This window comes from Sinocyclocheilus grahami, unplaced genomic scaffold (assembly GCF_001515645.1).
Source record: "Sinocyclocheilus grahami isolate Dianchi unplaced genomic scaffold, SAMN03320097.WGS_v1.1 scaffold18.1, whole genome shotgun sequence".
In the NCBI taxonomy this organism is placed as follows: Eukaryota; Metazoa; Chordata; class Actinopteri; order Cypriniformes; family Cyprinidae; genus Sinocyclocheilus; species Sinocyclocheilus grahami.
In genome coordinates, this window is record NW_015505197.1 from 2,372,910 (window position 1) to 2,400,336 (window position 27,427).

The 27,427-nt window shown below is 39.8% G+C and overlaps 1 protein-coding gene across 3 annotated transcripts in view; it reads left to right on the forward strand.

Moving 5' to 3' along the window:
* The window catches only part of LOC107553384 (latent-transforming growth factor beta-binding protein 1-like), a 98,576-nt gene that overhangs the window by 40,154 nt on the left and 30,995 nt on the right, over positions 1 to 27,427 (forward strand). For all 3 annotated transcript variants that reach the window (XM_016235584.1, XM_016235591.1, XM_016235593.1), the window contains exons 5-12: positions 6,337 to 6,504; positions 13,852 to 14,055; positions 14,662 to 14,921; positions 15,797 to 15,899; positions 18,711 to 18,770; positions 23,504 to 23,626; positions 25,164 to 25,331; positions 26,166 to 26,381. In XM_016235584.1, the coding sequence (XP_016091070.1) occupies positions 6,337 to 6,504; positions 13,852 to 14,055; positions 14,662 to 14,921; positions 15,797 to 15,899; positions 18,711 to 18,770; positions 23,504 to 23,626; positions 25,164 to 25,331; positions 26,166 to 26,381 (1,302 nt within the window). The remainder of the gene's footprint in view (positions 1 to 6,336; positions 6,505 to 13,851; positions 14,056 to 14,661; positions 14,922 to 15,796; positions 15,900 to 18,710; positions 18,771 to 23,503; positions 23,627 to 25,163; positions 25,332 to 26,165; positions 26,382 to 27,427) is intronic.

A 27,427-nucleotide genomic window follows, 5' to 3' on the forward strand; every position in this document is an offset into this window, starting at 1 on the left:
TATTACCTCAGCGGCCAGCACGGATCAGCTCCAGGCATGACGAAGTAAATATCGTCCTCTTTTGGAAGGCCAACCAAAGTAGTTTCACTTTCACAATGAAACAGCGTCACACACTGCGGCCTTGAGTGAGCGGAGGCCGGGGGCTAGAGTGACCGGCGGACTAGAGTATGCGGAGACCAGCTTGAGTGAGCAGAGGCGGGCGGGCTTGAGAGCGGCGCGGCCGGCGGATTCGACGAAGGAACGGCCGGCGGGATTGCAGGAACCACATGTGACGCCCCCAGGCTGGACTCCGCTTCGTCCACGGTGCAAGCCAATCTGGCGATCCATAGCGTGAAATTGATGTATTACCTCAGCGGCCAGCACGGATCAGCTCCAGGCATGACGAAGTAAATATCGTCCTCTTTTGGAAGGCCAACCAAAGTAGTTTCACTTTCACAATGAAACAGCGTCACACACTGCGGCCTTGAGTGAGCGGAGGCCGGGGGCTAGAGTGACCGGCGGACTAGAGTATGCGGAGACCAGCTTGAGTGAGCAGAGGCGGGCGGGCTTGAGAGCGGCGCGGCCGGCGGATTCGACGAAGGAACGGCCGGCGGGATTGCAGGAACCACATGTGACGCCCCCAGGCTGGACTCCGCTTCGTCCACGGTGCAAGCCAATCTGGCGATCCATAGCGTGAAATTGATGTATTACCTCAGCGGCCAGCACGGATCAGCTCCAGGCATGACGAAGTAAATATCGTCCTCTTTTGGAAGGCCAACCAAAGTAGTTTCACTTTCACAATGAAACAGCGTCACACACTGCGGCCTTGAGTGAGCGGAGGCCGGGGGCTAGAGTGACCGGCGGACTAGAGTATGCGGAGACCAGCTTGAGTGAGCAGAGGCGGGCGGGCTTGAGAGCGGCGCGGCCGGCGGATTCGACGAAGGAACGGCCGGCGGGATTGCAGGAACCACATGTGACGCCCCCAGGCTGGACTCCGCTTCGTCCACGGTGCAAGCCAATCTGGCGATCCATAGCGTGAAATTGATGTATTACCTCAGCGGCCAGCACGGATCAGCTCCAGGCATGACGAAGTAAATATCGTCCTCTTTTGGAAGGCCAACCAAAGTAGTTTCACTTTCACAATGAAACAGCGTCACACACTGCGGCCTTGAGTGAGCGGAGGCCGGGGGCTAGAGTGACCGGCGGACTAGAGTATGCGGAGACCAGCTTGAGTGAGCAGAGGCGGGCGGGCTTGAGAGCGGCGCGGCCGGCGGATTCGACGAAGGAACGGCCGGCGGGATTGCAGGAACCACATGTGACGCCCCCAGGCTGGACTCCGCTTCGTCCACGGTGCAAGCCAATCTGGCGATCCATAGCGTGAAATTGATGTATTACCTCAGCGGCCAGCACGGATCAGCTCCAGGCATGACGAAGTAAATATCGTCCTCTTTTGGAAGGCCAACCAAAGTAGTTTCACTTTCACAATGAAACAGCGTCACACACTGCGGCCTTGAGTGAGCGGAGGCCGGGGGCTAGAGTGACCGGCGGACTAGAGTATGCGGAGACCAGCTTGAGTGAGCAGAGGCGGGCGGGCTTGAGAGCGGCGCGGCCGGCGGATTCGACGAAGGAACGGCCGGCGGGATTGCAGGAACCACATGTGACGCCCCCAGGCTGGACTCCGCTTCGTCCACGGTGCAAGCCAATCTGGCGATCCATAGCGTGAAATTGATGTATTACCTCAGCGGCCAGCACGGATCAGCTCCAGGCATGACGAAGTAAATATCGTCCTCTTTTGGAAGGCCAACCAAAGTAGTTTCACTTTCACAATGAAACAGCGTCACACACTGCGGCCTTGAGTGAGCGGAGGCCGGGGGCTAGAGTGACCGGCGGACTAGAGTATGCGGAGACCAGCTTGAGTGAGCAGAGGCGGGCGGGCTTGAGAGCGGCGCGGCCGGCGGATTCGACGAAGGAACGGCCGGCGGGATTGCAGGAACCACATGTGACGCCCCCAGGCTGGACTCCGCTTCGTCCACGGTGCAAGCCAATCTGGCGATCCATAGCGTGAAATTGATGTATTACCTCAGCGGCCAGCACGGATCAGCTCCAGGCATGACGAAGTAAATATCGTCCTCTTTTGGAAGGCCAACCAAAGTAGTTTCACTTTCACAATGAAACAGCGTCACACACTGCGGCCTTGAGTGAGCGGAGGCCGGGGGCTAGAGTGACCGGCGGACTAGAGTATGCGGAGACCAGCTTGAGTGAGCAGAGGCGGGCGGGCTTGAGAACGGCGCGGCCGGCGGATTCGACGAAGGAACGGCCGGCGGGATTGCAGGAACCACATGTGACGACCCCAGGCTGGACTCCGCTTCGTCCACGGTGCAAGCCAATCTGGCGATCCATAGCGTGAAATTGATGTATTTCCTCAGCGGCCAGCACGGATCAGCTCCAGGCATGACGAAGTAAATATCGTCCTCTTTTGGAAGGCCAACCAAAGTAGTTTCGCTTTCACAGCGAAACACAGCGCCTTCACGACATGGCGGTGGCGGCAACAACGATACTACAGCGAGAACAAAAGTTACACCTTCTTTCTTTGCGTGAACATTTGGGCGGCGTTATGCAAATCTTCCCACATCGTGACGCAGACATTTGGGGGTGTGTTGGAACGAGCCGTTTTAGGTACACTCTTAAAAATAAAGGTGCTTCAAAAGGTTCTTCAAGCGATGCCATAGAAGAACCATTTTTGGTTCCACAAAAGAACCATTCAGTCAAAGGTTCTTTAAAGAACCATCTCTTGCTTATCTTTTTATAATCTGAAGAACCTTCTTTCACCACAAAGAACCCTTTGTGAAACAGAAAGGTTCTTCAGATGTTAAAAGTTCTTTATAGAACCATTTAGACAAAAAGGTTCTTCTATGGCATCGTGAAGCACCTTTATTTTTAAGAGTGTAGGAGTGGTTGACTCTTAACTTTTATAAATATTATCTCTTTGGATATAAGACTTTAGTCTTTGCAACTTTACAGATCTTCTTTATGCACCAAGAGCTTGTAACACTTCAAAGAGAAAGGAAAAATTTAAATCGCATCATATGACCCCTTTAATGAATCTTTCAAAAAGACTAAGGAGTAAACATTTAAATCAGTTTGTCAGATCCTGATATAAATGATGAAAAACAGATGAAATATTAATTTATTTAAAAAAAAAAGAAACTTTGAGCAAGATTTGCAATCTTTTGCTTGAAAGGCAAGAAATATTCCTCCACGCAACATTAGCTCATGTTCAGGTAGGGGACTGAAATCCTAGCATCAAACCTTAGGTTAGGTTTTATAATTAGTTTTATATAAAAACAAAACAAGTATGTGGTATTTCCTATTGTAATTAAAATTTTCCAACTAAATGTGTGTGTGTGTGGTTAATGGTAGATTGTAATGGTGACTAGTTTCTCAATGTCTTAGGCGTCTGGCACCCGGTGAGGTCTGTCCCACATGAGAGACGGCCTGTCAGCAGCCCTCTGTGTGTCTCTGTGTGTGTGTGTGTGTGTGTGTGGTGCTCTGGTGAAGCCATTCGTCTCTTGTCGTCTACTTCTTACTGTTACTGTATACTTAGTGTGGCTTCCTCAATTTACTTTCCTCTCTCACTTCCTAACCTCATAACAGCTGTAGGTGTGTATTAGCATCATCAGTAACTACAGTAACTGATGTCTATTTTGTTAGCTTCTGGTGGATTTGCTTTACATAACAGAGCATTATGATACAGATGTTAATGACTTACTACTACATCCGCTTGATTCTAAATTGAACTAAATCTAAAAAACAACAATCACACTAATGCAAAACCGTTTGGACTACTTTTGTAAAACTATTTACGGTATAAGCCTTTTTATTATGTTGTTATGTTCCACAGAAGAAAGTCATGAAGTCATGGGAAAGTCATGACGTCTAATTCTTCTTCTTCTTCTTTTTTTTTTTTTGTAATTCATAATATTTTTTGGTGAAATAATCCTTTTACAAGATGCCATTTTTAATGGAGCGATTGAGGATGAATGATAGTGTAAGGGTCAGGAATAGAGGCAAAGAAACAACAGAAACAGGAAGCAGACAGAAAAACAGGCAAGTAATCAAGATGCCTGACTGGAAAATATTTAGTGAGACAGTGATGCCAAGAGTTTACCAGACTGTAATTTAAATAACATTCTCACTAATACAATGAATGAATTAACTAGGCGAGGAGAGAAGAATGTTGGTAGATTCCTTTCCACATAGTTTTGCAGGTGGAAATGACATTTGAAATGAAAGTATTTAGGCTATTTTAGGAAATGTTTTTTTTCCCTGCATTTTTCAGACAGAGGTGTGAAAGTCTAGTTATGCTGGTAAGAGATGAAGCTGCTTAAAGGTGGGGTAATATATTTCTGGTAGCCAATGTTGACATTTGAAATCATCAAAACAAACACGCCCCTACCCCAAAAGGGTCTCGTCCCTATTTTGATACCTCCGCCCCACACATACGTACGCAACACAGGCAACGATTAGTTCTGTGAAACAAAGCAAAACCAATGTTACACCGTGTCTACACCGAACACGAGTGGCGCAGCGCGACAAAATACTATAGAACTCATAATCAGTGATGCTGTCTACACCATAGATATATATACATATCTATGGTCGACACTGGATGCGGCACGACACGACAAATCCCTGACAGAAAACTGCTGCTGCATTCTATTTGAGGTATTGACACAAATTTCAAATGATTGTCAACGGTCGCTTTGTCGCATCCAGTGTACTAGACAGACTTTAGCTGTTGCGGCACAGACAGTTTATTATCCGCCATCTCTATCTTTCTGTCGCTCGGCTCGGATAATGTCCGTCCTGTGCACTGAACTCTCTCTCCTCCACATCATGAGTAGACACACCCCTTACTGCTGATTGGCTACAAGTTTGTTTTGCTATTCGGCCCGAATCAGTTTTCTAAAGCGTTTTTGAAAAATCCTTACCCCACCTTTAAGAGAGACAAAGAGGTTGGAACTGGACTTCAACTAACAACAATTTGATAATCAATTAATCTAAAAATAATTTTTTTTCTTTAATTTGATGTTTTGCATCTAGCCAAAACTATCGATTAAAAACTATTGATTAAACTATACACTTTTCCTAGTTAATAATATTAAAGGAGACATCGGATTCCCATTTTCCACAAGTTGGTATGATTATTTAGGGTCCTCATGAAATGTCTGCAACACAATTTGTTTAAAAATCCTCAATGGTTGTGTAAAACAACATCTTTATACCTTATCAAAAACTGCTCTATTCATAGTGACCTATTTCGGTGTATGTCTCTTTAAATGATAATGAGTTACTGCTCACCCCATCCCTCTCTTCCATTTTTTGTGTATTCGGTGGCACGTTACCATCCATGCGTCCTCAGTGGCTCTGTTGTCGGGAGAAAATTAAGACTCTTATGTTCACTTTTACATCCAACTACAAAATATCTGCATTGCTTAAGAGACATTGTTGTCGCTACGGCTGCTCAAGCGTGGAGTAAATGGCGGATAGTGTTCAACTGGCTGAGGGTGGAGATATGCTAATACGGGACAGTTCGGCAGCGGCCGTGGGCGGGGCCTAAGCAGTATGATGTCATATTGCTCAGAAAATCAAAACGACTTGATAATTGAGACTGTTTAGGCTTTTTGGGGACAAAAAAAAAGAGTGAATGGATTTTTATCATTGTAGGGTGGTTGTGTCCACACATTTATATGCAAACACCATGTAAAAGTGAATTTTGCATCCGATGTCCCCTTTAATATGTTTGATTAGTAGTTGTAGCCTTGGTTAGAAATGAGAGTTAATTGGGAAAAGCCTACATTCCCTCTTTTCGTCTCTGTATAAGGCTTGGAGTTGTTGTCGCTTTGTCCGAATCGTGCGAGAAGAACTGGGTCTGGTCCCAGAGTTGTTTGCTACTGTAGTCTCTCTCTCTCTCTCTCTCTCTCCCTCTCTCTTTTCTCTCTCGCACTTTTGCTTCTATTTTTTTCCCCTCATGTTCCAGAGACTGAGATATTGGACCATAGACAGAGAAAAGGAGGGAATGGACGAAAAAGGAATCAGACAGTCACAGGGGAACATGTACAGGAGACTAAGAAAAGACAAGACAACAGAAAGACTTTTTTCCTTTCTCCAGCCTCTCTCACTCTCGCTCCTCTCTCGTTTCACTTTCTTAAAGCTGAACTCCTGAGCTGTTCTGCCAGACACTGCCTACAAAAGTGAGAGAGAGTCGTTCTGAGTTGTTTATGAAAGCCATGCCATCCAGACTGATGGATTTTTCTCTCTTCTCTCTGTTGATGTCTGTGCTTTGCTGGGCTGCAGTAGGGAACCACACAGGCCGGATCAAGGTGGTCTTCACCCCGACTATCTGCAAGATGACCTGCACTAATGGCCGCTGTCAGAACAGCTGTCAGCAGGGCAACACCACCACTATCATCAGTGAAAATGGGCACGCTACGGACACGCTTACTGCCCCCAACTTCAGAGTCGGTGAGTGGCATCGCCGCCTCTTCTTAATGTATTGTGGGAAAAGTGGGAAGTTTTTGTTCATCCAGGTCTTTGTAGAACATCTAATTTCCTAGTTGGCAACTGGACTTTGTTGAATGTATGTGTGTGTGCTTGCTTTTGCTGTATACTGAACGGAGAACATCTGGCCACGGGCCTGTTACATCATGTCCAGCCTTAGACAGGTCTATAATTATGGCTGATGTTTGGATGTGTTTAGTTGCATTTCGGAGGGGAGTTTTCACTTGCCTGGCAGATATTGTGGAAAAGTTTAAGATGCTTTAGACTGTGTCTGAAAAACCTGCATAATTGGACCTAAGTTCTTCTAGGTTTGTTTCCAGCAGTGATATTTCACAATAATGGCTCAGAATGGATCGAGAGCATGTGGTTATGACACAGCAGAACGTCTTCTGCCCTCCGGCTCAGCTGGTTGGTGTTCATTTGCTGCCCAGCTCAGCCCCCTGAATAGAGTTCACACACTTCTTAGTTGCGTAATCTGGTGATTCCCAATCAGGGCTATTTGGAAATAATTTGATTTGGCTGTGGTACAGTCTTTGTTACTTTTTCGTTAACTTATTATTAATATTTTCACAATTTATGATGTATTTGCTCATGGGTAATGTTTTTTACTTGTTGAGCATCTGTCATATATGAATTCCAATATACAATATGCAAATTAATTTAGTTAAACATCCCACCTGATTTTCAAGTAAATTCAGCATTTCTCTCAGAGAAAGTGTAATTGCCCCGGAACGGTCAAAACTTATGAAAGACAAGCTCAAGTGTCGTCTTATAGACAGTCGCGTTTCCATTACCCTTCAAACTGCGCAAATTGAAATTGAAAATTGAAAATACGCCTAATGGAAACGCGTCAATTTCGCAAAAACGGCCATATATCGCAAAAAAGTTTTTACGCTCGCATGAGGTGGTTTTTCAGGCAATGCGAAAAAGGATTAATTCGCAAAACTGCAATGGAAACGGCTTTTTCGCATCTACAGGCCACATGGCGTATGTAAAAAGTCATATGATCATTCTTCAACGTAATATAACCTCCAAGAAACACTTCATAAGTGGCCGCGCTCCAGTATAAGGGGCTTTCCCTACTATTAATACTTAGACAATTTACATTGCACACGTCTGCGGTGCAGTGTGGCTCTGATACGGTCACTGAAGCTGATTACAGCCACTCAATGCTTGTGTTTATGTTTTTATACAGTCTATGGTTTATTCCAGCCGCACCACGCACGTTTCTGAAGCGGCACTCTTTGCTGCTTCTGTAAAGATACACGCATAAGCCTCCTTTGAATAAATATAGCCAAAAGCCGTCAAAATCCCACCAAAATCCTTTGCCATGACTTATCGCAAGAGGCAAAAGGTTACGTTTTTAACGCCGTCATTTCGCAATACTTTTTTATCGACATTCAGAAAATATCGCCAAAGTTTTGCGCAAATCTGTAATGGAAACGCTCCTACTGGAAGTTGCTTTGGGATGATTGATCGGCGGTCTCTAAAAAGGCCTATCTCAAAAAAACGATCTCAAGCTGATGACGCTGCCATGAGAAGGTTTGGCACGACATGCAGCAGCGCCGTCTCTGTCCAGCGCAGGTGAAATTATTATAATGCTGAAGGTGAGGTACTCACCTTCATATTTCTTAATTAAATAACTTATAAAGTAATTTGAAAACCTTGTGTGAGACATAATTTCACAAACAGCGTGAGTGAATCACCGCGCGCGCTCTTTCTCTCTCAAAATACGCAAATGGCTTCAAATCACCACATCGTCTGTCTATAAGCGAGCTGCACGCTGCACAGTTGACAAAGGAATTGTCACTTGCACAATCGAGGCAGTGTCACATCGTCACTAAAGTTTATAAATTGCATTACTTTTTCATTCTTGCCCAGTGTTTAACCATTCAGCGCTCGCTCGCTCTCCTGGAGACCGTACGCTCATGCACACTCACAGCGCACACACGTAACGCCAGGTTCACATTACTCCGTTTGCAGTGCGAATGTGGTGTGTATTTTTTCAGCGCTCATGTTAACAGATTAATAAAGCGTGCACACTGCACACGGTTGATGTCCAGCAGTGCATTCCAGGAGCAGTGCATCTGCAGCAGTGCAGAGATCGTTTCCGCACCGAGTCTATTTTTGCTGCAATTGCTGAATTAAAGTAACAGCGCATTTTTTGCAGTAAATATGAACATGGATTGACACAAAAATGTAGTAATTACACCATAAATGCATATGATTAAATTCTACTGTGTTTCACAGTCAACACATATGGCTTTTTGGCTAGGTTTAAAGGGAAAGAGCACTTTTAGATAAAGATGGCACTCGTGGAGGTAAAATAAAGTTCTTTATGAACTGCAGGATTGCTTGTAATAAAGATTTCAATGCAAAAGGAAAGGCAGTAGAGCTGACTGTTTCAGTCAATGGTAAGTTTGTGATAACGTCTGAAAAGTAGTTTAAATGTTTTGCCACTTCCTTGAGCAACTTAATATATAAATCTAGAAGTAAATGCAAAAGTAAAAAGCATTGAATAATGTGTTGCTTATATTTATTGTGTTTAAACATGTCTGTGAAAAATGTTATTACTGTACTGTGTAAAAAAAGAATTGCAATGCTGAAAAAGCATTTTCAATGACAATGTTTGGATTTGAAATCAAACTAATGGATAAATGTTGTGTTTGTGGTAAACAGCCATGGATCAGTAGCGGACTCCTGTGTGAAAGCTGCTTCCCCTCTCACAAGAGTCACCTAAGAGGGGAATTCCCTCCATTTTCAAAAATGAAATTCAGGCCCTGAATAAATGTCTAAAAACCTGATTGGAGTATCATTATAAATAGTTATAAATGATAAAAAGAAGGCTTTAAAAAGATCGGTATCGGTGATCGGTATCGGCAGATACTGCTTTCTCTGATCGGCCTCAAAAATCCTGATCGGAGCACCCCTAGCTTTGGGAGTACAAGACAAAAACAGTTTAGGAAACACTCATCCTGTCTAAGTAAAGTAAAAAAGTACATTCACTTCTTGGTCCACTGATCTTTTTGGGCCAATATTGGTGGACGGTAGCAAGTAGTTACTTTGTGACTTGTATTAGGGTCAAGAATGAAGCAATAGACACAATTTATACACATAGATGTTACATAAGGGTTACTTTTGAATCCAATTACTTTGTGAACAGAAGGGTAGCATTCAGCTAGGGGTTGTTTTCACCAGTGGGTTTTGTAATCAGTACCCACAAGTTGAGCGATTGAAATTGTATTCAATATAAGAGGGTCAGGAAAGCTCAGAGCAGTAAGTGTTCAGACAGATACTCTCAGAATAGGCAGAAGTTGTGCATGGTGCTAAGATGTAATTCTCTCTCTCTCTCTCTCTCTCTCTCTCTCTCGGCAAGCTGTTTGTCTGAATGAGGTGAACGTCTGGAGTGGGTGAGTGTGTGCGGCCTTATAAGGAACACAGAGCATTCTGTCAGCTCTGATCCAGACGCAGCTGGGAGGAGAGATCCCAGGCCGAGCTCCAGTACCGTGGAGAATGGAGACACACACACACACACATTAGAGTTGGATCAATGCCAGAATTTTGGCTTCGGTACTCTGAACCAACTTCTTGTACCTTAGTGTTGATGCTAAATCGATACCTTTAACAAAAAATAAACAATATCAGGCAAATGATAAATGAAACGAGAGCTGTCAATAGATTCAGTAATTTGACTGATCTCTTAGCAAATGTGCAATAATTAAATATACCTTTCCCCATACATTACCATTCAAAGGTTTGGGGTCGGTATGATTTTTTTAAATGTTTTTAATTAATTTATTATTTTGTTTATTTCTCTAATGGCAAAGCTGAATTTTCAGCAACTATTATTTCAGTCTTCAGTGTCACATGATCCTTCAGAAATCATTCTAATATGATGATTTCTGATATGCTTCTCAAGAAACATTTCTTATTTTTATCAATGTTGAAAACAGTCATGCTTTGAAATATTTTTGTGGGAACGCTAATGCTTTTTTTATGCCTGAATAGACAGTTCAAAAGAACAGCATTTATTTGAAATAGAATTTTTGTTAACAAAGTAGAAGTCTTTATTAAGACTTTTAATCAATGTAATGTGCCCTCCTAAACATAAAGGTTTTAATAAAAAAAAAAAAGATCTAAACTCTAAACTTTTGAATGGTAGTGTACCTAAGTATTTAAACACTGTTATCTGATGCTTTTTTCATGAATGTTAGGGTTAGGGTTTTGGTTAAATATCCCAACTGATTTCAATTTCTCTATAAATTAGATTGTTTTAATATCAAATTTGTTAAATGCATTAAAAACATTGAGTCTTTCACATCATTGCATAAACTTCACATAACACTATATGAACCACCAAACTACATATAGCATATATTGTCATCCGGGTCAAGTATCAAAATTGGCAAAAAGACATTGTATCATGGTAATTTTTTTATCGGTACTCCATGCACACATAGAGACCGTCATACTGACCTGTGAAGTATTGATCAACTCTAGGTTTTGACTGTCAAATAGATCAATAGACCATCTTATAGAAATACTAAAACATTATCACAGATGATCAATATGTAGCTGTGTGCTTCTTTATTATGATTGTACTGGAGATATGAATGTATTACTGCACTTCTAAAAATCCTCAGTGTAGTCCAGACTGCTCTGTTCATCCCCAGCGACTGTTTATGTGTATATGTCTCACCTGAACATGCTGTTGGATGCAGTAGTGTTGGGTGTTTTGACAGTCATCCCCATGGAGCTGCCACTGAACTTGTCTGTACAAGCAGAGGCGTTAGGGTTTGCAGGAAAATGTTACTCCATCTGTTTAAGGGCTGTGGGTTGCTGCTTTTTTTTTCAGATGAAGTAGTGGTATTCCAGGTGGGCTAATGACATCACAATTACATAAAGCTCTAATGACTTGCTTTTATGTTCTCAATTGTGTGAAACACATTTGCCAGTTTTGAAATGCTTTTAGTGTGTGTGTGTGTCCTTGAGCATTATGTGAGAGTTCTGGTCTGAGTGGAAGAGAAGGATATTTTATTTATATAAGTGATATTTTCATCAACATTTACATGCCCTCAGAAAGTCTTCCTAGATTTTTTGATTAGTTGCTGTGTGTGTGTGTCTTGTTGTAATTTGTAGTTCAGAGTGCTGTTGTCTGAGTATAAACAACTGATCATCATACATCATACATTCAAAAGTATGGGCTGAGTATTCTTTTTTAAGAATTAATACTTTTATTCAGCATTAATTAAGAATTAATACTTATATTACATTTGGATTATGTAATAAAGGAGAAATAAAATCTAAAGCCCATTGTAGAGTTGTTTTGCACAAGTGTGCAACATAACTTCAGTCATACATTTAGGAAATATTTTGTTATGTATGTAAAGTATACTGTATTTTGTTGTTGTTTGTTTTCTCTTTGGAGTTTTGACTTCTTTCATTTGCACCTAGTTGGGTTTTCATAATGTTTATTCCACCAGAGATGTTAAACAAGTAACAACTACGGTTTGCTCTAGTCGAGACTGTCCCACCAGGCCTCTCATTAGAGCTGTTCCTGGCAGCTCATCTGAAAGTCAGTGTGTTTGCTTATGTGTATGTGTGAGAACCTCTGTAGTTGTCATATTGCTATAGATAAAGCCAGTTATGACAATAAAAATCATCTCATCGCCACATCAGTAATGTGTATATACAGTGGGGCAAAAAAGTATTTAGTCAGCCACCAATTGTGCAAGTTCTCCCACTTAAAAAGATGAGAGAGGCCTGTAATTTTCATCATAGGTATACCTCAACTATGAGAGACAAAATGAGAAAAAAAAATCCAGAAACACCTCTTTTATTAAATAAACCATGTTATAGTAATTTATGTGTGAAAGAGTAAAAGTTAATAATTGTGTGGTCTGTCATTCTGCTCCTGCTAGTTGTCTTACCATTTCTGCCACATTAAATTAGTTTACTGTCATACTGCTCTATTTCCTGGTGTCCAAGAGAGTGTTGTGCTGTGTAATTCACTAGTTGGGCAGGATGGGAAGCATGTGTGTGTGTGTGTGTGTGTGTGATTCAATGTTCATACATGAGTGTGTCAAGATATTGCCTGAGGTTCACTGTAGGCACTGTGGAATAGTCGTAGATTTCCCACTAGAGCAGAAATAATGAAAGAGTGTGTGTGCATGTTGTGTATAAATCATGGTTTGTCAGAGTGAATGTAAATATGTATATAAATACACCAATGTATGGGAGAAAATATATGTATTTATTTGTGTGTGAATGTGGGGTTGTTTAACTACTTTGGGGACAAAATATTGTCCCTGGAAGAGAGTAAAATATGACAAAATCTCTCATTTTGGGACATTTGGGGTTGCCCTCATTTGGAAAAATGAATGAAAGCATGCTTCATGAACAAAAAAAAGTGTGAAAAATGTATATAAAATTAATAGAAGACTATGATTTGTCATCATTTAGATAGCCAAGTAAGCCATCTATACTGCCTTTAATCTTGAATTATGTTATCTGCAGTCAGTGAACTGTGCGTCTGGCCACAGGAGGTATATGCTGTTTGAGAGGAAATTACATCATGTTGTGCTGCGTGGGAGTGGTGGTTAGGACAGCCATGTTGTTTTAATGAGTGTTTAGTGTGATGAGTTCATGATGGTTAAATATATTCTGTGGCTTTTGGTTTTGGGAACGTTTTTAAAGAGTATCACAACAGGAGAATAAAGTTCACCTCATTTAAATGTTTGAAATAATGTCCTATACCACAACAGAAACATATTTCCGTAAAATATCAAGCCCCAAAATGTTTATTTACCTCAGCTGTGGGATAATTAAATCCATTTAGCATTTTGCTAGTATTATTACTTAGCCGAATGTGATCTAAAAGCTCAACTGAGATTTTAAGCAGTGTGCAAAATGTCTAAAAGTGAGCAAGGCAGAGAGAAAGTCGAAGATGTTTCTCGGCAGAATGGTCCTTCACCATAATGTGTCACATAAAACTTTCATTACATGCCACCACAAAAGTTAAACAGATTTTCTGTGAAGCATTTAAGCACATACACACACACACACACGCACACACACACACACACACACACACACACACACACAATGGCCCACAAGCAAACACTTGCTCAAACACAGGACAAAACTAAAGTTTGTTGATAATTTTGTTGGTTCATCTGTGTATATGTTCGTCAGTCTCTTAAATGTGATGGGTCTCTGAACAGGAATTTGTCACTAAACTAAACATTGAAAAATGACACTCGATATGCCTGTGATTAACCACACTGTGCTCTGCTTGTGTGTGTGTTTTAGTTGTTTGCCATTTGCCCTGCATGAATGGAGGAAAATGCAGTGCTCGGGACAAGTGCCAGTGCCTACCTAACTTTACTGGAAAATTCTGCCAAATGGCGAATCCCAACAGTCACCAGGGACAACATGCTGTCGTAAACGGACAGAAGACACATGTCCACTCAACGCACACATTACCCCTCACCTACGGCACTGGACAAAACCAGGGTAACACTTTTATTTCTGTGTTTTTACCTGTATTTAGAATCTGTCTCAGTTTTGTTATTCAGAAATACATGGCTTTGCTGTTATTAAAGGAATAACCAGGGTTCAGAATTACCACAAAAATAATTTGTTTTCTTAAAATAAATTAATAAATAAATAAAGCCTGGGTTACAGCGAGACACTTATAATTGAAGTCAATGGGGCTGATCCATAAACATTTTAAAACTCAGTATAGCTACAATATGTAAACAATATGTGTTAGCATGATTTTATTGTGGAAAAATTGCTTACTAACTGATTCATTGTATAATAATATTCAGTTTTACAACTTAATTGCCATTACAACACAATGCCATAAACCCTAAAACTCTAAAATGAAATTATTTAAACAGCTCAAGTCATGCACAATTTTTAACAGAATAATCAATGCAAGTACTTTTATAAAATTATCACATTTTGCTGCTTTTAAGTCTGCCAGAAATTGTCCCCATTCACTTGTACGTGGCTCACTGTTATCTCAATTTTTGCTCCTTTTTTTAGAGAAGGGCTGAATCAAAATAATTTTTTTCTGGTATTTAACATCCCCCTTAAAGAGTTACGTTTCTGTAGGTTTGGTGAATGTCCATGTGAAGCATCCCCCAGAAGCCTCTGTCCAGATCCATCAGGTGTCTCCGGTGGACAGTAATGGGCAGGTGAAGAACACACACTCCACCCACTCCTTCACCTACCACAGTAGCAGCCAGAGCATCCAACACGGTCATACTCACAGCGGCGTCATTTACCCCAACCAGCAAACATACCCCCAGTACCAGCCGGTGACATCCAAGAGCCAGTTGGGACGCTGCTTCCAGGAGACTGCTGGAATGCAGGTCAGAGAAACAATGAGTGTTTGTGTGTCTTAAACTCATATATAAAGCTTTTATGTGAGGAAGATGTCTTGTGTATCTATGTGTTTTTGTCCATACAATGATAGTCTGTGGGTTCCAGTGTTATTTTGGACCCTCTTGAATTTTATTGTATGGAAAAACACAGTCTTCAAAATGTCTTCAGTAGCTTTATTTTCTGTTCATCTCTGTCTCTCTCTCTCTTACCTTTGCTGGGAGCTGTGAATCATCCACTATTACTCTGTCTCTCACTTGTAATGTCTTTTAAACTAACTCATTTTCAGCTATCATTGGATGATCAAGAAGTAGAGCAAAAGACCAAATGAATAGTGAGATTAGACTCCCACCAGAACATTGTGGTGCTCAAGGTAACATCTGTCTCTCAAGAAGAGCACTGCAGATGAAATGCAAAAGAATGATTCTCAAAAGAATTTTGACTCAATACCTGCCTTCAGTATAAAAGAACATCCAGTTGTCTTCTTCTCCTATAGCTGTTAGTCTATCAAGTTATTTTTTTAAGTTCACCTCAGTCTTGTTTGTTTACTCTAATCTGTTTTGCAACCATTCAGACATAATTTCTGACTTTGTCTTTTTATGTCAGCAGAGAGGAAGGTGTTATCAGGTTGTTTGAGTTGTGTATCATTGCCATCTCACAGATACTTGTTCGTTTCGTGCCTGGTTCAGCAAATTAGATTCAGTCAGGGGAGAGATATCAGAGTGTTGATCAGAAAGAACAGGCATCAAGAGTTGTGTGTGTGTGTGTGTTGTGAATGGTCAAGATGAGTATCTCTTTTTATCTCTCTCATTCTTTATTTCTTTCATTAATTTACTGGATGTGATTGTGTTTTATTGTGTTGTAGTGTGGGAAAGCTCTGCCTGGCCTGTCTAAACAAGATGCCTGTTGTGGGACGGTGGGCACATCATGGGGATTCCACAAATGCCAAAAATGCCCCAAGAAAACATGTAAGCTACTGTCTCACTCTAACAAACAAAATGTCCGGCACACAGACAATTATCTGCCTTATTTTTACAAACAAAGACGCCAGTCAGACAATCATCTACCTCGCTTTCACAAACAAAAACACCCATCCCTCACACATAAATTGGTCTCGAGGCCCGGGTATGCTACTTTTTTATGTTTCCTGCTCCTTCCAACACAATTGATTGACAATCTAGCACAATTGAGCCCTTCAGATATACTTTATTGACCCTGAGTGTGGATAGACACGTTCTGCATGTTTTTGGGTCGTTATTTTTGAATGGTCAAATAACTTGCGTATGCACACAAAAATCGGGCTGTGCACGGACATCCTTGAACCAAAGCGGAATGTGGACAACAGAAGTATACTTTCCACTTCACTTTTACACAGACAAACATCTGTCTCATTTTCATGAACAAAAATATGTCTCACCCTCAAAGACAAAAACAACTCTCTTCTTCATGTTGAAAATCATCTACTTCATTTTTATGAGTAAAACCACCTGTCTCACCCTCACACAATCATTCGTCTGTCTCTTTCTTTCAAACATCTGTTTTACTTTACCACACACAAACATCTGTCTCACCCACACACACAAACTCAAGCATATGTCTTACATTTTCACTTTTAGTCTGTTAATTGAAAGACCAGGATGATTGAAACAAACTAGAGTATGTTCAGAGTGAGACACACCATTAAACATCATTATGTCTGGGCCTCATTTGAGATGAAACACTTCCAGTATGATTGTGCACAGTATTCCACAGTAGTGCGGTCCGAAAAGAGCGGGAAAGCAGTGATTCATCAAGAGGCCTAGGCTTGATTCCTCACTAACTAAAAGAGACTATGAGGAGTTCTTTTGAAAACCATTTGATGTCAAACCTCCAAGTGGCTGTGACTCAACAGACACATGGTCCTAATATCACAGCGAGAACAAGAGGGAAGGGATGCATTCCACAGAGAAAAGCCAAGTACATAATGAGTGGGCAAATGAAAGAGAAAGCTGTAAAGTATTTGGTTACACGCGGCGTGTTGAACTTACTGACATGCTTACTCACCTGGCACACACTCCAGCTTTAGTAATGGTCCCTCACACACACATTTACTCATACAGTCGTGATTCCTCTATGCTTAGTCACTTCTCTGAAGTCCCTACAGAAAACTGTTAGCGTACCACCCCTCTCGCTCTCTTTCTCTTCGCGGTATGTCCGTAGATGTTTCTGAAATTTTCTGCCCATATATGGGAGTCCCTGCATTCTGTGCATTCTCAGACATAACTCTGATTTAAAGCTTATGGACATCACCAAAACAAACGTTCGTGAGTGTCTAAAATATTTAAGGATTGTTGTTTCAATCTTCAAATGCCAATTCAAATGTTATTCCTTATTCATCTCACACTTTTTCTTTTCTTTTCGTTTTATGTAAATGTTTACTCCGTTTTGGAGGCACAGCGATTCAATATAGCCATGAGAGGTGTGAAGTTGATGTGACATTACCGCTGTCTCTGAGGTCTGTACGCAGCAGCTGTAGGCGAGCACTTACTAGGACATCAGCTGGCACTGAACGGAAATAGAAGTGCATGGCAGTAACTGAACACAAGTGTTGGGGTAATGAAGATGTAAACAAGTCTGGAGTTCAGCCCCCTTTCTTTCTGAAGCAGGCTCAAAATAGGACCCCTGGAAGTGCCGATGCCATTCTGTTCTCTTCCAAATGAGTCATTCTGTCTCACTCTCTCTGTTCTATTTCCGTAATTTATTACGGTCATTATCCATGAGAATGAGAGGGACGTAAACCCTGTTCCTGTTACAAGTTCCCAGTCGCAAGGCCTCCCCTCAGACAAACCACTACAGAACTCTGTACAGTGTTTTTGCTTGCATCTTATCTTTTTTTAATCTATGAGCTCAGACAATGGTGTGTTTAACAACACACTATATAGAGTGATTAATGATATGTGTGTGGATGTTTCAGTGCTCACTCTGAATCCTGAGTGATTTGCTCCCCTTTATATCCTGCTAGTTTCCTGTGTGAATTGATTTAAGAAATTAAGAAAGAAATTATGAAATGAAAACTTTTACTGAGCAAGGATGCATTAAATTGTACGATTTCTAAATGGTTCTTTTAAACTTTCAATTCATCAAAGAATCCCGACAAAGATGCACAAATGTTTTCAACAATGATGATAATAAGAAAATGTTTCTTGAGCACCAAGTCAGCATATTAAATGATTTCTGAAGGATGATTAATGGCTGCTGAAAATTCAGCTTTTCCATCACAGGAATAAATTATTATTATTATTTTTAAATATATTAAAATAGAAAACAGCCATTTTAAATTGTAGTAATATTTCACAATATTACTGTAATTAAATGAGGCCTTGGTGAGCATAAGAGACTTCTTTGAAAAACAAACAAACAAACAAAAGAATCGTACCCATCCCAAACTTAGGTAATTTAATGGTGGGTTATTTATTTATTTATTATTTGTATATGTATGTATGTGTTTAGGTATGTATGTATGTACTGTTTGAACTCATACAAAATATTAATTATTATGGATTCACAGAAACTGTGGTATTTTGGAACATATGCTGGTTATCATAATAAATTATTTTAATAGTTACAGTGGACTTAAAGCTATTTTAGTTACAAATTTTGGTAAGACTAGATTTTACGTGTTCTTACTACACCAAAGGTTTTCTTAAATTTGCTGTAGGAGAATGTTTGTCTTTAGAGCTGTATCTAAATGTGCTGTTTTTTCCCTCCATCTCCTCTCTCTCTCTCTCTTTCCTCCGTAGCGATTCCTTTGATTGAATGTCCTCTAGGCTATAAGAGGCTGAATGCCACTCGCTGTATCGGTAAGAGCCACGGCTTGTTTCTGCGTGTATCTGCTTGTCGTGCATGCATATATGTTTATCTTGTTTTTTTGTTTTTGCAGTGGATGTGTGTATGTTTGCTGTTCTACATTTTTTGCGTGTTTGTGTAGTTATGCATCGATTGTGATGATTTTGATAAGATGCGTAAGTAATATAATTGTCACGTACTCTATGTAATTCAATTCGCCCCCCACTGGCCTCTGCATGTCACAACTGGCGACATACACCATGTACTGTTCCTTTTATTAAATTGCCATTTTAAAACAGTGTCCCAGATCTATCACAGAGAAGACTTTCTTTCAGTGTTATGAGGAGAGACAGATGACATCTTTGATAGATCTTTCTAATCTATGTTGAAGTTGAATGTAATAGCAAGAGATCCAACACATCAGGGCCAGCAGCCAGAAAGACTGCAGGGCTTTTCCTCAGCCTGAGAATCAAACTAAAGTAAAGCTCATGCTGTCATGTATTGTTAATGTATGCCTTGGCCATGTAAACTCTAGTTTAGCATGCTAATAATACTTCGTTTTAATGACAAATGTGGGATGGGGGCACCTAGATTGTTTAAATGCAAAGCTCAGTATAACAAGCCCAGTATTTCTGTTATTAACTATAAAATTCCTGAAGCATCTCTTAATTTAACAACTATTCAAAAGTTTGGGGTTGGTAAGGTTTTTAAATCTTGAAAAAAGTGTCTTACAGTCACCAAGGGTGTATTTATTTGATTAAAAGTTCAGTAAAAAGTGATTATCATGAATAAAAATAACTTTATTTGATTATATTTTCAAATATAATTTATTTCTGAAATGTAAAAGCTATATTTTCAGCAGCCATTACTCTAGTCTTCAGTGTCACATGATCCTTCAGAAATCATTCTAATATGCTGATTCTGTGCTCAAGAAAGATTTAGGATCCCACTTTATATTAAGTGGCCTTAACTACTATGTACTTACATAAAATAAGTACAATGTACTTATTGTGTTCATATTGCATTGCAAAACACTTTTGCTGCTATTGAGGTGGGAAACAGGTAAGGTTAGGGACAGGTTTGGTGGTATGGGTAGGTTTAAGGGTGGGTTAAGGTGTAAGGGATGGGTCAACAGTGTAACTATAAATGTAATTACAAAAATTAATTACAGATGTAATTACATGCAGGTATTTTTAAAATATAAGTACAATGTAAAAACATGTACACAATACGTACATTGTACCAAATGATTAATTTAAATGTAAGTAGATAGTAGTTAAGGCCACTTGATATAAAGTGGGACCAGATTTAGTATTATCAATGTTGAAAAGAGTTGTGCTGCTTTGTTTTTCAGGATTCTTTGATGAACAGAAAGTTTAAAAGAACAGCATTTATTTAAAACAGAAATCTTTTATAACATTATACATATCTTTACTGCCACTTTTGATTAGTTTCATGCATCCTTACTGAATAAAAGTATTCATTTCTGTAAAACAAATCGTAATGACCCCATACTTTTTAATGTCAATGTATGGGGGGTTTTTGTGTGTGTTTTTCATTGTGGTCTATGTATCCATATTATTCTATATCAAGGCTTTGCATCCTTTGGTACCTATTTGTCTTTCTGTCTCTATTCCTCCACACACCTCCAGCCAAACACATCTGCTGTTAGCAGCCACCAACAGCCACCACAGTCTGCCAAACCCAGAGCTGAACTGCAGCTAAAAGTGAAGCAGGCTGTGTTAGGGGGAAGTGCCCAGCGTGTCAGGAGAGACAGGAGTTTGGTGGCTGGTAGATCTGGGCAACTTTGAGACATACTTAAGTGCAATTAATTAAGAAAAAACCCTGTTACCTGATCAAAAAAGAAATGCTTAAAAATAATAACAATAAGTTACTTAGTCGCCAGTAATCTATCAAATAAGCCAAATATAGTTAGTTGTCATTTTTAAAGTTTTAAAGTTATTTTTTGTTTATGGTCTGCAAAAGCAGAGTTTCTGGTCATGTGATCATTATGGGTGCCATGTTAAGATCACTACAGAACACTACATTTCTCAAAAGTAGCCTACCATTTAACTTTGTAGGTCTAGTGCTGCTTTAATTTCTTCACAGCATTAGCACAAGGAGGACATACCCTAGATAGATTTGATGATTAAAATGTATCTCAGATTTAATAAACAGACCTCAAAGCACTAAGGGGTTTACTTTACCTCCATATCTTAATGAAAATTTCAGCATGGGCTGTTCTCTGAGGCTAGTTTACAACACTTCTTTAGCGATCAGAGTGCTGTTAAGTTTGAACTTATTCACTGTCCTGGTAACACGGCCTGAGGGTCCCACTAAACCTTTGACACTTTCCTGCATCAGGCCAGAGCTTTTACTGCGTAAGTGGATGTATCTCTTGGGGTTTGGTTGTTCTGCCAGGCTCTGATGCTCCCGCTTCTCTCTTCCTGTCATTAGTCATGTTGCTGTCCTTATTATCAGGTTTATGCTTTTATAAACATGTCTGACAGAGAATAATCAGCATTGTCTCCATAGTTTTTAGTTATTGAACTTTTGTTCATGATACTTTAACTGTTTCTTATTATTTTCACTTAGAATTTGTAGCTTTTTTCTGTATAAATTATTTTGTATATTATCTTTTCCCCTTAAAACTTATTTAGGAATCTGTCACCATGCAGATTTGCAGGGCATTAGGTGTATTTTGTATAGAAACATGGAGTTTTCTTGTGTAATGGAGACACGATGATATCATGGCTTTGAGTGACAGCTCCTCTGGGCCAGTCTGTGTTCTGGTGCAGATGTTTGGATGCTTGAGGGATTGAGTGTATGCCCTCTCTCCATGAGCATCACTGTCATCATATGAACACATTAGCATTGCATTAGGAAATGTGTTGGATCTGTGCCCCAATCTAAGTGACTGGGAATGATGACTGCCCACGCCCTTAACTCGCACTCAATGGCCTCTTAGAAGGGTATTAGTGTGCTCTGCTGTGCTTTGTGTGTGTGTGTGTTCCTTTTCTGACTGTTTCTTACAGAGATGGTGGATCACACCATATGGGTTTACATTAGCACAAATAAAGCTATGAAAAAAATCGAATGCATGCTTTGTGTCTGTGGATGCACATATATCTGAAAAAAAAGTAATTTCATATATTAGTATTTTTGTCTTGTTTAAAAAAAGAAACATCTTTTAAAAAAATAAGAAAAAAAGATACATTTACTTGAGGCAAAATTGCATAATATATTAAAACTTGTTTTCAGATAATCTGGAAATTAGTTTTATTTTTCCAGCCCCATTGGCAAATATTTTTTCTTGTTTTAAGCATTAATCTAACAAAATTTAGTTTTTTTAGATTTATGTTTTAAAGGGGTCATATGACGTTGCTAAAAAAGAACATTATTTTGTGTATTTGGTGTAATGAAATGTGCTTATGCGGTTTAAGGTTAAAAAAACACCATTATTGTTTCTTCTCTATGCCCCGCCTTTCTGAAACGCGTAGATTTTTACAAAGCTCATCATTCTGAAAACCGAAGTGTGCTCTGATTGGCCAGCTATCCAGTGTGTTGTGATTGACCGAATACCTCAAGCGTGTGGCGGAAATGTTGTGCCCCTCACCATACTGTGATGCCCTGCCCGGCCAGAGCGACGAGACAAAACCAATAAAACACATTACAAACGAGGCATTTGTTGCATCCAGTGGGGACATAATTACTGATTATAATGACTTATACTGTCTTTTTACACGCTGTGTTGCATCGCACTGCGTAAACATAAAACCATGTCTGCATTTGTGATCGGAGAAACGACAAACAACTAGCACTGCTCTACACTGCTCAAAACTCGCATTTGAATAGTCAGTGGCAAATCCTTTAAATATGAAAACGTACCAGTAGTACAGTAGTGAGTCAGCATTATTTTTCAGAACACCGGCATTGTAGGCCACTCTCCCAGGAAACGGACCTTGTCCTCTGTAAAATGCGCTACACACATCTGAATATTTGTAACGGTAACGATACGGTAGCGGTAACAATACTACAGCGAGAATCAAAGTTACGCCTTCTTTCTTTGCGTGAACATTTGGGCGGTGTTATGCAAATCTTCCCACACAGTGATGTAGACATGTGGGGGCGTGTTAGAACGAGCCGTTTTAGGAGGGTATGGACGAATCTTAACTTTGATAAAGAATAGCTCTTTGGGTTTGAGACTTTAGTCTTTGCAACTTTAGGGACCTTATCTATTCACGAACAGCTTGTAACACTCCAAAGAGAAAGGAAAACTTGAAATCGCATCATATGACCCCTTTAAAACAAGAAAAAAAACTGTGTGGTTAGAAAAATACATTTAATTCAAGTTGAAATCCAAAGGCGTCTTTTCTTATTTTCACAATTTTTCTTCACAAGTAATTTCATCTTTGGAGTATTTTAAGGATTTTTAGATTTTGATACTGGAAAACAAGAAGAAAATATGCAATGTGTGTGCATCTAAAGCCTTTTTTCTTGTACAATCCATGTAACACTGTCATCACCCTTGTGTTTTCCAAACCTGTATGACAGTCTTTCTTCTACGGAACACAAAATAAGATTGAGAAATGCTTAATTATTTTTTGTCTATAATGAAGGTCAATGCAGTTTTGACTCTCAGTGGACAAAACAATTCCTGTTTTCACTTGGAACATTCTTCAAAATATCTATTTTGTGTTCCACAGAAAAAAATATGAAAGTTCCTAATGTCTGTTATCACCCTCAGATATTGATGAGTGCCATATTCAAGGAGTTTGTCCCAATGGAAACTGCATAAACACCATGGGCAGCTACAGGTGTATCTGCAACCCAGGCTTTGTGCCTGACCCCACCCTGACCACCTGCTTCCGTAAGTCTCTTCTCTTCTCTTCTCTTCTCTTCTCTTCTCTTCTCTTCTCCAGCTTAACTGGCTGTCTGATGTCTTTGGCATGTCCCTGCTGTCTCCATGTTTACCTACTCAAAGAAATCTACAAATGTAAATGGATTCAGCGCAGCTAATCACTTCAGCTTGTAGCAGTAAGACTTGCTGATTAGTCAAGCTAGCAGCATGATATAACATGGCTTCTAACATTAACTGTGGCTGTCACATGAGCAAAGGGTTCTCTCTCTGCTGTACAGGCATGAACATAACAACGAGGTTGAAATGTGCTGGCATCATGCAGTCGGTCAATGGGGCACAAATATGCTCAAGCTTTCTCTGTGATTTAATAAGGTAACTTAAGTGTGCTGTCTGTGTTATTGTGATAAATATAGAGGCTGATCCTTCTCCTGGAAGCTGGTGCTTGCCAAATTACACCTCTGGAACACACCGTCATGTCCTTTTGTTCAGAGAAGATCAGAGAGTTCTTTTAATCCTCCTTTTAGCCTTCAGTTTTTTTGCTCATGTATGCAGTGTGTTTTGGCTGACAGTATAAGATCTGTCAACACAAATCTGCTGTTATCTGCAATATGAAAATGTTGAATTGTACATCTCTATAAAAAAAACTCAGAATTGGCCCATTATTAAAGTGAAAAATGGATATGTGAGAAAGCAGAACACACATCAACAATTCTTTTATATATCAACACATTTACCTGAGGGCATTGGTTTATTTTGTGTTACATGACACGAAGTGTCAAAAAAAGTGAGTGCATTACTGTATTTTAATGATTTAACATTCACTAATAATTTTCATTCTCATTCACTAATAATTAAACATATAAAAACATATACATATCCTATATAGTAAGACGTATATAGACAAATATGTACATTACCGTTCAAACCTTTTTAAATGTTTATGCTCACCAAGGATGCATTTACTATATTTGATCAGAAATATGGTGAAACCGTAATATCGTATAATTTACTATTTTAAATAACTTTTAATATTAATATTAATATAAATTACAATTTAATATCTTAAATTGTAATTTATTTATATGATGGCAAAGCTCGTTTTTCAGCAGCCATTACTCCAGTCCAAAGTGTTACATTCTTCATAAATCTTTTTTAATAAATAAAACTTCTGATACAGTCTTTTTGTGTGTACATATACATTGTGTTATATGTACTTATGATGTATTAACCATTGTATATAACCTTTCTCACATGCTTTCTGCTTAACTGACCTCTTTGCACTTTGGTAGTTGTATTCTTGTCCCGTGTTCTTGTCTATCTTGCGTCTAAAAAACAATATCACTTTATTTTATACACGCTCTCTGTTTTAATGTGGTTATAGAGGCAGTTGTTCTTTTGTTATGGCATTGTAGTCATGCATAGATGGAACACGAGGTGAAGGGAATCTCTTTTCTATTCTGTTGTTCTTTCTCTCTCTTCCATGTTTGTGTCATACACCGTGCACACTCTTCCCCTCCCTCCCTCCTTCTGTCTCCACGGTAACCAGCCGAAACACCTGCTCTTCGTGAGGAGAAGGGTGCTTGCTTCCGATTGGTCAGTTCGGGGAAGCAGTGCTTGCACCCTGTGTCCACTCAGCTGAGTAAACAGTTATGCTGTTGTAGTGTGGGGAAGGCCTGGGGTCCTCATTGTGATCGCTGCCCCCTACCTGGAACAGGTAAGCTACCTGAGACACACCCCCTGTCGGCCCCACCTGTTCTACTGGTATCATTCCCTCTCTGTCCTCCACTTCATTGTGGTTTGCATGTGTGTTCCACAGCTCTGCTATGTAGATGCTTTTACATGCCATCACTCGGTTTTTGTTAGTTCTGCTGTAGATTTTTGCATTTTCATATACACGTCTTACCTTTGTATTGGCCTTCCTGTGAGTTTTTTGTTCTTTGTTAGGGTTGCTTTGTTTGAAGAAGAATTACTGTCTTTGTTCATTTAAATTAATTACATTTTTAATCAATGACATTTAAACAGACCATCAGATAAATGGACAGATGGATGGAAACAAACAGACGGATAGATAGATAGATAGATAGATAGATAGATTGACTGATTGATAGATTGACTGATTGATAGATTGATATATTGTCTTTTATATACACTCTTAAAAATAAAGGTGCTTCAAAAGGTTCTTCAAGCGATGCCATAGAAGAACCATTTTTGGGTCCACAAATAACCATTAAGTCAAAGGTTCTTTAAAGAACCATCGCTTTCTTACCTTTTTGTAATCTGAAGAACCTTCTTTCACCACAAAGAACCTTTTGTGAAACAGAAAGGTTCTTTAGATGTTAAAGGTTCTCTGTGGTACCATTTAGACAAAAAGGTTCTTCTATGGCATCGTGAAGCACCTTTATTTTTAAGAGTGTAGTGTATTTGTTCATTTAAAATAATTCAATTTGAATCAATTAAATCATAACTGACCGTCAGATATAAGGATAAGTAGATAGATAGATAGATAGATAGATAGATTGTTGTTGAGCATTTTTTCTTTCTCTCATAGCTGCGTTTAAAGACATCTGTCCTGGAGGAATGGGTTACCATGTCACCACACCGTACATTTACAAGCCCAAACCTCCTAATGGACACAGCCAGACAGACGGTCACGGCCAGAGCAAGCCCACCATCAGACACCAAGCGCCTGTGGATCCTCCTGTGCCCTTCCCCACCCTGCAACAGCCTGTGGAAGCTCTCAGCATCACAGAGAGGCAGCTACCTGGTGAGTCATATGAGTTATTAGCCACACAGGACAGAAACTATGAATGACATTAAGCTGCTCTGAATTATGTCTGTGAATATGCAGACATTGTGTTTTGTTTGTTTTATTTGCCTCATGTTGAATATTACAAACATGTGTTAAGGAAGCCTTCCAGATTTGAGTATGTAATGCAAAGTTTATTTACATGATGGTCTGCCTGGATGCATTTTATGAAGGAGAGACACATACACATAATAGCTACACCAGCGAGAACTCTTTCACCCCCTTCCCTGTCCTTCTTTTCATCTCTTTTAAATGTCGTCACATGCACACTTGGCACCATGCAATGGAATGAGACTTGGCACCGGTCCGGAGAAGACTGAGATCCAAAATGTAGCCAAGCCTCTGTTGTTCCTATAGAAAGTGAACACAGGATTGTTCTCTCTTTGGCAGAGGCAGAGAGTCATTAGCATTGCTTCCACCTTGCAAAACCAATGTCAAAGCTGATGAAGGATTGCAGAAGATCAGTGCATCGCATCATATTTTCTCCTTTCACTACTCTCCTACAAAATGAACTGCACAGATTTTTATAGCCTCTCTGCAAAAGCAGCCCATAAAAGCATTGCACAGCTGAAGAGTGTGGTGGAGGTGGGCCAGGTTCAAAGAGAAAGTATTTGTCCTTGGGCTTTATTAAGTTTTGTCCTGTTGCTGGGAGACCGTATTTCAAAGTTGCTCTGGAACTAAAAATGGTCCACTGAAGTTCACCCTTTTATACACTATGTGACCAAAAGTATGTGGACAGTTCATTTTTATTTTATTTATATATATATAAATATATATATTTTTTTTTATTTATTTATTATTTTTTTTTGGTGTGAATTCAGATGCATAGCTGGCAGCACTATTTTACTGAATTTGCAAATGTATGATTATTTGTTTCATAGCTTTGTGACACAATTTATTTTTGTGTTTTTATATGACATAATGGACTGCTGTAGTGCCCACAGTTCCCTGGCAGGTAGGTTGGGTTTGATTCAGCAGTAAAGATCTGCTAAATATGCTGCACA